At 36.1% G+C, this 13290-nt stretch overlaps 1 protein-coding gene across 2 annotated transcripts in view; it reads left to right on the top strand.

Moving 5' to 3' along the window:
- LTBP1 (latent transforming growth factor beta binding protein 1) overlaps nt 1–13290 on the top strand; it is a 224820-nt gene that overhangs the window by 198611 nt on the left and 12919 nt on the right. For both annotated transcript variants that reach the window (XM_026695526.2, XM_026695525.2), the window contains 3 exons: nt 1497–1625; nt 3169–3309; nt 4804–4974. In XM_026695526.2, coding sequence (XP_026551311.2) covers nt 1497–1625; nt 3169–3309; nt 4804–4974 — 441 coding nt within the window. The remainder of the gene's footprint in view (nt 1–1496; nt 1626–3168; nt 3310–4803; nt 4975–13290) is intronic.

Below are 13290 nucleotides of genomic sequence, written 5' to 3'. Positions count from 1 at the left end.
GATCTTTTAAAAACTTTGCTTTATTATGTGAGTGTCTAGTTTTCATCCAGATTTTCTTTTTTTACTGTACTGCTCAATTTCAGGAAAAATGCTTTAAAAATATTAAGATAGCCAATTCTTTCGTTCTGGAGAAGTATGCTAGTATTTTATCTTTAGAGTATCCAGCAAATAGAAAGTATTGTTTTCTTAGTACGCTACTGTTACCATGATATGAGTAGACATCATCCTGTTCAAAACAACTATCTTATATACCTGAGTGATTTCACCAAATTTTATTTTGTCTTGTGTAAATAGCAAATTGATGTTTAAGAAATAACAACAAATAGGATAAAAATTGAGACATTTTTAAAATTTAAGTGTAACATAAAATATGCATTCAGTCATTTAAAAAACTAAAATGTTATATATATAAACTAGTTTATAAAAAAACATTAATATTCCTTTTTCCTGATTGTTTTGATATGGTATATGGAAAACTTTACAAATACTTTTCACAAGCATGTAAAAATTTCTGGCTATCACTTACATCAAAACCTCCCAAATAACAGAATAGATATAATTTAGAATTCTATTCAGTGATAATTATTGTCATAGCTGTGCAGAGGAAAACACCACTGCTGGAATTTCAAAAACAGGCCCACAAAAAAATAATTAATTCTCAGCAGATTTTATATCAGATGCAATACAGAACCAAGTCATGAACGCAAATTGGGATATGTTGATAATCTTATTAGAGTACATAAAAGTAATTTTGGAGCTGAAGGTAAAAGGTGAAGCACCTTACTGAATTGTCCTTCAAATATTAATGTTAGTTGGCATTAGCAAAATTGCTGCTTAAGGCAGTCCTCACATAATAACAGGATTGCTAGATGTAGTAAAATTGTCAATATAAAAAAAGAACATGCTCAAATGAATAAATTGTTTGGCTTATATTATTTCTATATTAAATAAACAGCAAGAATAAGTTGCCAACATTCCAGATGAGGCTGTTGGTCTCAAAAGACAGGCTCTTGGTTGTTTAACAATTTAATCATGCCATGCAACTTCCCATGACAAAGTTCTGCAATTGATTCCTTGTGAAAATAATACTTTAAAAAAAATAAACAAAAATACTTCCCAGTTTGTTACTTTTTACATTAAACTTGTGATTTTAACTTGTTTTCAACTCTGTTTTTAATCTGCTTTTACTCATGTGTTTATATTGTTTTATTATCTTGTTGTAAACTACCCTGAGCCAGATAAGTAAATGGGCAGAATAGGAATTTAAAAATTGAAATAAATAAATAAATTGACCTGAAGAAAATGTAAGTCTCCTAGAATAACTTTTTAGAGACATATACTTGTTTTGGTCCATCATAGGGGCTAATGTACAACTCTGGTCTTTCATTTATTGTTGTTATATAGGGAGAAAAACCATATCTGTCCGAACAATTTGATCTAAAAATTAATACTTCACCTACTGTATATGTTTTAGAATGTCTGTGTTTCTTTTTCAGATGCTGATGAATGCCAGCTCTTCGGCCAAGAAATATGTAAAAATGGCTTCTGTTTAAACACACAGCCAGGATATGAATGTTACTGCAAACAGGGCACGTATTATGATCCTATAAAACTTCAGTGCTTTGGTAAGTGTTCAGGTTAGCGTCTTATTCCTCTCACTGGGGAAAGACAACAAGATCAAGATCTAATTTTTGAATATTTATATATGTAGCTGATATATAGAACTTGATTGCTTTTATTGCTCATATCTTCCTTCAAAATTCTTTGACTATTATTTGGAGAAATATAGAACAATGTTTGTTTGATTGCAATGGCCAGAAAGAATGTTGTGGCTGCAGAAATTTTGCTAAGTTCTTTTGTCTCTAAGACAACCAGAAGAAGGGATAAATGGAGGTAACATTACAAAGAAATAAAGTACATGATTATTTGTACAATGGGGTATACAGCAATGGCCCCAATTATATTCCATTTCATCTTGCTGTGGTAAAAGTTTTATTGAGATCTTATTACACAACCTATAATTAACTTGGGGAATAATTTCTAAATTGCATAACAAAAGGAGAGTAGATAAGTTTTATAGTGCCATTACAGGAAGAAACCTCTGAATAATAGCAGCTGGGAAATAAAATGTGAAATTGCCCAGTGTCCTCATTTAAGTTTGTAGTCTTCCCAGAAATCCTCTAGAAAGTTACTGTGAAAAATGGTAGGATGAGTGAGATTTTGATGTGAACTAGTAGAATAGTTCTTACATTTTTAATTAAGATAAAGTTTGTCAGAAAGCTGAAACTGGAAGAAGTAATAAGATAATTTGGGAAAAACTGACTGAATTTTCTAACAGGTTTTATAGTTACAGGTTTTACATTTCTACCCAATTTGACTTTTGTACACTTAGGCTCCTATTTTTTATGCATAATGCATAAAAATATACTCATGGATTCTTTTTCAGTGAGAGTCACATTCTGTTTATTAAAAAATTCATTTGAGGAGATGAGTATTTTTTGCATACTATTTCATCCCTAAATATGGAATAGCAATTCATATTTGTGGTTATCATAAATTTATTCCCATTAATCCATTGAATTGCCTACTTAATCACTTTTTGCCATTTAACTGAAAATTATTCATGGTCTTGCATGGTTTTGCAATCTAAAGAGAAAAACCATTCTGTATAGAATAACAGAATGAAAGGAAACCACAGTGAAAGGTTTAATTATCTTGGGCCCATATAACTTTTCTTTTCTGATATAAAGCCATCTAATTTCTTGAATTGATATTGTTGTTTCTTTTCTATAAAATTAACTGTCTGGATAACAGTCAGTTTTTGTCTGAATGTTCATGAAGATCAATTTTTGTCTAGTAGTACTAATAGTCTCGTTATTCCAGAGAGGAACATGCATATAATTTATTGAAAATATACGTGCTATGCTGATAAATCAGGAGTGTAGAAGGAAATAAATCCACAAGAACAGCATTTTATTTGGGTGCTTCAGGAAGAAATGCCTGTTTAACAGTTCTCTTCCTTGCAAATATGTTCAGTATGATTATCTTGATTTTAAAGATTTGCTAATGAAAAATGCAGTCCAGAAATTGATCACTGCAAATGTTCTGTGCAAGCTATTTTTCAGGAAGTGATTTCCTTTGAAGTACTTTTCATTTGCATTTGAACAGATACAGATGAATGTCAGGACATCAACAGCTGTATTGATGGCCAGTGCATCAATACTGAAGGCTCTTACAGTTGTTTCTGCACACACCCAATGGTTCTGGATTCTACAGGAAAGCAGTGCATCAGACCAGCAGAATCTAGTGGTGTGCATTATTTTATGTATTGCTGTGTTTGGGTTGAAGGCCAAAATATATGCAATCAAAAAGAATGTTGTAGTCTTATTATTAAAGTATTCAATGAGCTTCTTTCTAAAATATTTTGATTCATAATTTCTAAGCCCTTTTGCTGGGTATTTCATTTTATTTAGTGGAATCCACAGTTGCAGTAATCTGCATAGGGAAACTAATTACCTGCAGAGATAATTACTTTGGATGTGCAAAATATTCATTGCAACAGAAAACATTTTATATATAGAACAGCCAAGTTCATATGGTTTGTGGCCAACCAAAATGTGTATTCTATGCAGGCACTACTCTGGAACACCTGTATTACAGCCAAGCCCAGATACAGAATATGTGAGTTCCAGGCATAAAGTGTTCTGGAGTGGGGTAAAGAGAAGAAACAGCAAACACAACAGCAGCAGTGTGTAGTAGTGGCTAAATAAAAGGAAAGGAAACATGAGCAAGTATGGCTGCTTGGGTTGTGTCTCCAACATTTAAGAGTGGTGGTGGCTAAGGAAAGAGAGAGAGAAATAAAACACTGGAAAAAATATAGGGAAGAGGTGGGGAAAAGGCCTTTTGGGCAAAAGAATGTGCTGATAAAATTAGGATGTGGTCTGACACCCAAGCTATACAGAAGACAAATGTCCTGTTTATGCCACCAGACCCCTCCAGAATTTATTTGGACTGGTGTTTCTCAAACTCAGCAAATTTAAGTTATTTGGACTTCTGTTCTAGAATGTTGGCTGGAGAATTCTGGGAGTTGAAGTCCACACATTTTAAACTTGCTGAGTTGAGAAATATCAGCCTAGACTACACTCTATAACAACCAAAATGTTCCTGATTCCAGTTTGGCTGAACCCTGACCTGATCTGAACCCTGACCTGTCCAGAACAATACATTCAAACTCCTGACCCAGAGTATGGTTGTTCCACACATAAAACTAAATACATACCACTGAAGATATAAATAAGTCAGAGGTTTGACGTTCTCTGAGCTTGGCTGTTTTCCTCAGACATTTTGTTACTAGACTAAGGTATCATCACTTGGGTAGTTTGAGAACTGAGAAAATCTTGAGATTTTCAATAAAATCGGTATGAGAAAAACGGTAGGAGAATCCTAAAATTGCAAATCTTCTCCATGCTATTGGGCAATGTAAGAAAGTGATTGCATTTTCCAACATGAATCAATTTTTGATGATGATGATAATAAGAATAATAAGAATAGTCCTTTAAAAAGAATTGTCCAGTATCAGAGATTGTTCTAGAGAGCCCTAAGTATTAATTCAATAAAATAGTTGTAATAATCCCAACTGCCTTATATGTTAATTTAAAAAAAATTGTATTCAACAATTATCTCATTTGGTTTTGCAGAAAATAAACATCTTTACTGTGTAGTTCCACACATTTTGAATTCCGTTTTTATTTTTACAGATGGGGATGTTACAATAAAACAAACACTTTTTGCGTTTTGTTTCAGAGCAAACTGAAGAAAGTGATGTCTACCAGGATCTTTGCTGGCAACATCTGAATGAAGATTTTGTTTGCAGTCAACCTCTTGTAGGGAAGCAGACTACTTACACTGAATGCTGTTGTTTATATGGCGATGCATGGGGCATGCAGTGCGCCCTATGCCCCATGAAAAATTCAGGTAGGACACATATTCATAGGTTGAGAAATGCTTAATATTTTTAGTAATATCAATTCAGAAATTTTACTTAGTGCAAAGACAAAATATTTTCATTGCTGTTCATGTTAGATGTCCATTTTCAGTCTTGAGATTTGATAGAACCTAGAAACTTGAAGGTCTGTACTGCTGATACTGTGTTGTCCAGTATTGTAAGAGGTGGTAGTATAGGAGGGTTTCTCCTAAAATCTACCATCATTTCTACAATTTTGAGTGTATTTAGTTCAAGGTTGTTCTGGTTGCACCATAAGGCTAGTTGTTCACCCCCACCCCCCATCTGTATGCAGATTCATCATTGTCTCAAATGAGACCAATCACTGTTGTATCATCTGCAAACTTCAGTATTTTAATAAAGGGATCTTTTGAGATGCAGTCATTGGTATATAGTGAGAAGAGAAGTGGAGAGAGCACACAGCCCTGGGGGGCTCCTGTGCTGATTGTACAGGTATCGGATGTGATTCCGCCTAGTTTCACCTGCTGCTTCCTGTCTGTTAGGAAGCTTATGATCCACTTACAAGTGTGTTCAGGTACAACTAGCTGATTTAGTTTGGTTAGAAGAATATCTGGAATGATGACTGCTCAACTAAAGTTTACAAAGAGGATCCTTGCATAGGACTTTGGAGATTCAAGATGTTGTAGGTTGTAACGCAGAGTCATATTAACAGCATCATCTGTCGATCTATTTGCTCGGTAGGCAAATTGGAAGGAGTCTAACACCAGATCCGTGATGGTTTTCAGGTGGGCCAGCACTAGCCTTTCAAAGGTTTTCATAACTACAGATGTTAGAGCAACTGGTCTGAAGTCATTCAGTTCCTTGATGGAAGGTTTCTTCGGCACTGGGATGATAGTAGAGCATTTGAAGCAAGAAGAAACATAGCACATCTCTAATGATTTATTGAAGATGCGAGGGCCAGTTGGTCAGAACAAGCTTTTAAGCAAGAAGGAGTTATCTTATCTAGGCCTGGTGCTTTTCCTAGCTTTTGTCTGTGAAATAGACCTTGCACCTCATTCTCTGTAATCACCAGAGGTGGTGGGCCCAATGGGATGGGATAGGTTGTAGGAAGTTTGGCTGGTTTTGGTGTGTCTGAGATGGGGATAAGTTTAGATCTTATATGCTTTAATTCTGCTGAAATATATAGGACTTTAATAAACACAAAAGTAATATCCCATTAATGGATTTGTTATGTAGTTCCAACCTACTTAATTATGGAGTAGGTTACATTCAATCATTTGTGAACGTACACAGGATAGCAGTGTTATGACTGTGCTTCTGGATAAAGAAAATATTTGTGTCTCTAAATCCATATCCCTGAATTTAGATTCAAAACAACGATGCCACTTAATTCTTGTAGAATATTATTTTGATGTATTTTAAAAAGATAATATACCAAATACTAAGCTCTGACTAATGGACATGATTTATCTTTGATAATATAAATGAATCTTTGGCTTATATATTCAGTTGAATATGTTTTGCAAATGTATCTTTCATTTTCTACCGTGTTTCTCCAACAATACGATCCCCCCCAATAGGAAGACCCAGCATGTTTTCTAGGCATAAAATGAAATTAAGACCCTCCCCCCAAATTTAGGCCTAGTTTAAAACATGTGAAATTGGGGGGGAAGGCGGGGGGGACTTGCCATTAGGATGCCCCGTGGGCAGCTACGCCTCACCATCAGCAGCTCCTAACACCATGGTAGAGCACGGAGGGCTCCCTTACCCCTCACTTACCTGGGTCAGCAGGCGAGCGGCATTGGCATGGATGTCTGGCAGCGTTTCAGCTGCTTCTCATGCCTCCGTAGCTTCCACGGTTCCCACCGGTGCTGGTGCCTCTCTCGCCAGCGCCATCTCTAACAACAGTGTCTGAGTCAGTCCCACTTTTCCCCCATTCCCATAACAACATGGGAAAAAAACATTTTGAGGTACCTGAGAGTGCCGCACACTGTGTTTTGGTTTAATCCCAAGTGGCTGGGTGGGTGTGAGAAGAACCAAGCGAGCGTCTCTGCTGCTGCTATCCTTGGTGCTCCAGCCTTGGGCTCTGCAAGTTTGCAAAAGTCCCAGTGCGCAGCCTGTTCCTGCATTCCAAGTGCCCAGGCCGAGCTGCAGCTGTCCCTCTCTCGCCAGCGTCGTCTCCAATAACAGTGGCAGCAGCAGTAGGAACCGTGGAAGCGTTTCAGCCACTTCTCGGGTGGGGGAGCCGCCTCCATAACTTCCACGGTTCCTGCCGCTGCTGCCGCTGTTATTGGAGATGGCGCTGGAGAGAGAGGGACAGCTGCAGCTCAGCCTGGGCGCTTGGAATGCAGGAACAGGCTGCGCACCGGGACTTTTGCAAACTTGCAGAGCCTGAGACTGGAGCACCAAGGGTAGCAGCAACAGAGATGCTCACTCAGCTCTTCTCACACCCACCCAGCCGCTCAGGATTAAACCAAAATGCAGCGCGCGGCGCTCCCAGGTACCTCAAAATCTTTTTTTTTCCTGTTGTTACAGGGAAGGGGGGGAAAGAGGGAATGATTCAGACGCTGTTGTTGGAGACAGCGCTGGTGCACGGGGGGGGGGTTAATTCACCCCCCAAAAGACATCCTAGCCGTTTTTTCGGGGCTCAAAAAAAATAAGGCCCAGCCTTATTTTGTGAGAAACACAGTAGTTCCAATATCAAATTTGTACGGATTTTTTTTCCTTAGTTCTTCTGATCAGTTTTCTGGCTCTTTAAAAAAAAATGTTGAGAAGAAAGATTAATACTTTCAAGTAGTAATGGGAATGGTAGCTGTTTTTCTTCATGACAGGGATTGATTTATATGTTGTTTACTTTACAAAGCAGTGGCCTATAATGTGTTACATATATTTGTTTCTTCATCCACTATTTCAATAACCTGAAATGAATTGGGAGGGGGTGGCAGTGTTCCCCTAATACTCTCTCCAGTGGTTTTTTTTTTCTCACCCAATTCAACACACTGTATTTTAATTTCCAGAGTGCTGTGCCAGAATGGTTCAGAATGGGGACTGCTGAAAGTTTGCCCTTAAATATTAATTAAATTATTTCCCTTAAATATTAATTCACAACATAATGTTTTCTAATGGGTAGAATTCATTGATTTTTTTAAATGAGTTTTATATTTTCTGTTGACCCAAGTATTCTCCAAAGCAGTTCCCTTCAGATATTAGATAAGAATTGTCATCAAGCACATCTAGGGGGAACCTATTAGGGAAGTTGACGTAGAAGTTGTTGTCAAAACATAACTTCAGCCATATGAAATGTGTTCTTCAGCCATGTAATACTCGTTTTTGTGATTCTCATTTAACAAAGTTTGGTGGCTTACATTAAGAAGTAGGCTTGATTATAGCATAAATGGAAAGATATTGCCTCTTATGGTAACAATCTTACTTTCAGTTTTTAATTTAAATTTGGAGAAAAGAAATTTATCAAACTTTAAATGATGAACCACAAGTTGAACAAAGCAATTTGTTCCGTTATAACTTAATTGTTTTTGTTAGTTACTTTTCCCTACATAACTAGTATTATAGTGGTGAACTTAGTAAACAGTATTCAAGCATTGGAATATAAACTTTCCCCAAGACAAGTAATGATGAATGGTGTCTGAAAGAACAAAGTACCAATTTTTAAGTTCAAATATTTAAAGTAGTAATCTTGGCTCAAAAAAGAATTTCAAAAGTTCTCAACTGGTAGATCATATGCTCAGTTCCTATCTAGAGAGATTGCAGTTACTCTCTAATTGAATTTACATTTATACAGTATATTGATTAGACTTGATTTACTACTAGAACCTCAGTTTTCCATGATACTTTAAACATGTGATTATGGTAACAGGAAATCAGATTATATAAATGATACTCCATTTTAAGCAATGTATTTCTGAGATTACCCAAAACATTCTAGTACTATTACAGAACAGCATTCCAATCATATTTTCTCATACTTAAAAATACAAATTCTACATATAAAAGAAAACAAGGCCTTTGAATACCATCCATTTAATAATAAAAAGTATTAATATTTGTTTTATTTTTAGAATTGTAATTAAACCTTTGGGTTCGTTTTTACTTAATTCTCACAGTGTTTAAACTATGGTTTGAATTAAAGCTTAAAATCAGCTCTCCTCAGTTAGCCTTTTGCCTTTAAATTATAGTTCACAGACTTGAATTTATTAGGCAGAACAGAATACGGCGTTTTAAATGGAATTTTATTGCATCAGTGCTTTCGTATGGAATGCTGCTAAACAGGAAGCTTAAAAGAAGTGATGCCAGAAGATGATACCAGTAACATGGCACATTACAATTCAGATTGTGATTTGAAATGTACTTGGTTTGTTGCCCTGTCTCAGTTCAAGTGAATCAGTGGAATTTTCCATTAGTAAAACAATCAACAAATAAATCTCTTTGTCATTTACTTGTCGGTTAAAAATCCAAGTATTATCTGAACAGAGAATAATGTTCCAGAGTCAATATATGTAAACATTATCGACTATTATTAAGCTTTAATAATAATAAAACATTAATATATGTTAAAATATATTTATTTGGGAAGCAAATAAATACTGATAAAAAGTCCACAGGAAGATGTTTGTTTTTCACATTATGAAGAAAAGATATGTTCGTATAAAAAGTGTGTGATGGCTAGATGTGAAAAAAACCAAGAGTTTCCTTACGAACATTGATGTTAGGAAACATCTAGCCTGGCAAGGAGGAAAGACTAGTCTAGAGTCACTGCATGACTGTAAAAGGGCCAGAATCAGCCCTCCCTGAATTCCTTGGAACTTTATCTAATTGTTCCCAAGGAAGAGTTGCTAGGCTGGGAAGATTCTTGTATTAGAGGCAGAACATAATAAAGTAGTTAACACAAACTGTACACATGTAGACCACATTGCTTATGCCTGACAATTAATGAATAAAAAGATGATTGGCTAAAGACTTCTGGTTCCTGATTGAAGCTAAAATTAAATTTTCTCCTACCAGACTTATCAAAATTTAAGAAAACACCATCTATAAAATGCCACAATTGCTGGATGTGGAATATATTCTAAATGAAAACAGAAACTTTAAACAACTCTCAGAAGTGTATGTTAGACATATTTGAGATTAAATTGCTAAAAGAGCCAATCGGGTTCTGGTTCAATTCAGATTGCTGGTATTTACCTACAGTAAATATTCTATATGGCATGACTACACTGGGAATATGCTTGCTAAGTATAGTTCAACTTCTTTGATTTGAACATTGAAGGAGAATTCACTTTGGATATCAGGAGATGTTGGAGACGGATGTTTTTAGTAGCAGTCTTTGATCTGTGGAACATGATCCCTCTGAAACTGCATTTAGCCACTAATTTTATTGAGTTCAAAAAAGTTCTTAAAACTATTTTATTTCAGAGACCTTTGCACACACTAGGATTACACAAATGGACTTTTTATTGGTTATTCTTTGCTGATACAATTGCAATTATTACTCTTTTGACTGTAACTAATGAGAGAATGATATTTTGATTGGTTTGGTCGTATACACTCTCCAGAGTAGCCCAGGTTTTGTCATTGTATAAGAATAGTAGATACATAGATAGAAGAATTTCTGATAAATGTATTTATTTATATTGTATAAACTGACTTTCAAAAACTCACCACAGCTTACAAAATAATGCAAATATTAACAAAAAATCAGCCCAGCCCAGCTAAATGCATCATTATCTCCTTACAAACTCTACAAAACTGTTCGGTCTTCAAGATAGTCTGGAAAATTGTCAAGGAGAATGTCAGATTAATCTCAGTAAGAATTATGTCCTACAGCCTAAACCAAGAAGCAATGCATTCTTTTATCTTCACTTGCTGATCTCATTTGGGGTAGGATTTTTAACAGATTCCTTCTGTCTTGACCTACTTATTGGGTCAGTTTTTGCAAGAGATTGTGGGAAAGCTGGGGGCGAATCAGTTGACAAATTATATCTAAAAGGCAATTCATTCAAAGCTGGGAGTCATCTGGGAAAAAGCATTACAAAGAGACTCCAACTTAATTAACTCATTGTAAATGAATCAAAGAACTATAAGAAATACCTATTACATTGCCAGATGGCCTTCAAAGGAAGTCCCATGTAAAGCTAATTGTAATAGCTAATACAAAACGATTAAGGGGATGCATCATGCTCCAAGGAGGGCATCTGCTGGCATACCAACTAAAGACCCTGCCCCAGTCACGGCAGCCACCTGATAACCAGGGCCAGCTTTACTTAGTTTCCAAAGTCAGTTGGGTGCTTTCACCTACTAAAATCTTGGCAGAGATATCTAATAAACAAGCCCTTCTAGTTGAATATAGTGATAGTCTGACTGGCCAAAATAATAGATGCTTCTGAAAAATAATCACATAAAAGAATACATTCCATCCCTTAAGTAGCGTCTTTGCTTGTTTCAGTGAAAAAGAAAAAAACTGTTAATAGTTTTTTGTTCTAGATGATGCATTTCCACATAAGCACAGCTGAATAAATAAATCCTTGAGATCCAAAATCTTTGATCAGGATGATAGATGTAACTGGCTCAATAAATGCTTTATTATGCCATATTACATTTGCAAATAAACTGTTGGCTGTAGAAATGCTGTTGAAGAATTACTTGGCTCCTTTGTGAAGAAAGTTACATTGCAATTGTTGGAGGAAAATAAATAATGTTTAAACATATAAATTGTGCTTTTCTTTGCATAAGGCTACCAAATTGCAAAACAAAAATACAAAAGATTTGTAGCTAGACTTTAAAGATTTATTTTCAGGACAACACATATTTTGTTAATGTAAATCTAGTGCATTTAGCAATCAAGATATGTTATTTTTAAAATAGTCACATTTGCTGCAGTATATTTGAAAAAAATGGCTCAATAATTATTCGTGCAATTTCACACTGTTTGTTTAATAATCCTTACAATGCTTGTTTTAAAAAAAGCAGTAGCCCAGGACTGCCTACATCACTAAGTACATGGGAGTTTCGACATTTTTTGGTACCTTCTCTCAATTCATTTGTCACTAAGTAAAATAAGGAACAAGCAGGTGGCACTTAAGAGAGAAAAATCAAAGATGCTTGAAGTTATTTTTACGCTGACAGGGTTCAGTAGTATCCACGCAGTATTAATCAGCTAAATAAGCATTTGGATTATTTTTTTCAAATGCTGTATTACAATTTTTGATTTATTGCCAAATGAAATTATCTTGTTCTTTAAATAAACTTATTTCCAGTTATTTCCAGAAACCCTACTTGCACTTATTACATTTTACACGTTATCACTGAAGCAACATAAGACAGCAAAAATTAAGCAAACCCATATTATTTTATTATTCATTTTGTATGTGTTGTGGATATTCTTCTATTGTCTTCAATTAGTTTGTTAAAAAATAATATAAATAAAGTAGATTTGCTTCAGAAAAAAAATAATAGCTGTTTCTCTACCCTTATTATATTTGTCCATGGCTGTCCATCAATCATGTAAAATGTTTAGGAACATCTTTAGAGGTGCTGATCAGAGGTGGTGTTCAGCAGGTTCTGACCAGTTCTGGAGAACCGGTAGTGGAAATTTTGAGTAGTTCTGAGAACCGGCAAATATCACCTCTGACTGGCCCCACCCCCATCTATTCTCTGGCTCCTGAGTCCCAGCTGATCAGCTGGGTCTTCTTTGTTGCCCTGCACAGGAGAACGGAGCTGGAAAGCAGGTTAGAGGTGTGGGAAGGGAATGGGATTTTGCAGTAACCTTCCCCTGCCATGCCCACCAAGCCACACCACGCCCACCAAGCTACGCCCACAGAACCGGTAGTCAAAAAATTTGAATACCACCACTGGTGCTGAGGAGAATATTCTACCTATCTGGTGGATTAAATCACTCACATACACTCAGGTTGAGGTCTAAATTGGGGCCGAGTCTTCTGGGGTTACCTGAAGTGTGTTAGATTCTGTGACCTCTGATGAAATGGCAAGGTTCCTATATACCTGAAGATAAGCTCCATTTCTCTCCTGGAGCTATCTAGGAAGTGATGTGTGGTTGGCTCCATATTGCAGCATCAGCTTGGGTGGAGAAGGTGTCATCCCTCTAGCCTTAAAGTAGATGGTAGTGTACTCCATCCACAAACCATCACTGGACCCAAAAATTCTGGACAATTTTCATTCAGCCTCGAAGCTTGCAAAGGATGGAATATTGTTGAGAAGGAAGTCAGGCAACAGCCTAAGACACAGATGTCAAACTCAAGGCCTGTGGGCCAAATATGGCCCGCCACATCATTTTATGTGGCCCACGAGAGCTA

Source organism: Pseudonaja textilis, chromosome 1 (genome assembly GCF_049901715.1).
Source record: "Pseudonaja textilis isolate UNSWEBS1 chromosome 1, rPseTex1.2, whole genome shotgun sequence".
In the NCBI taxonomy this organism is placed as follows: Eukaryota; Metazoa; Chordata; class Lepidosauria; order Squamata; family Elapidae; genus Pseudonaja; species Pseudonaja textilis.
This window is presented reverse-complemented; position numbering and strand designations above follow the sequence as displayed.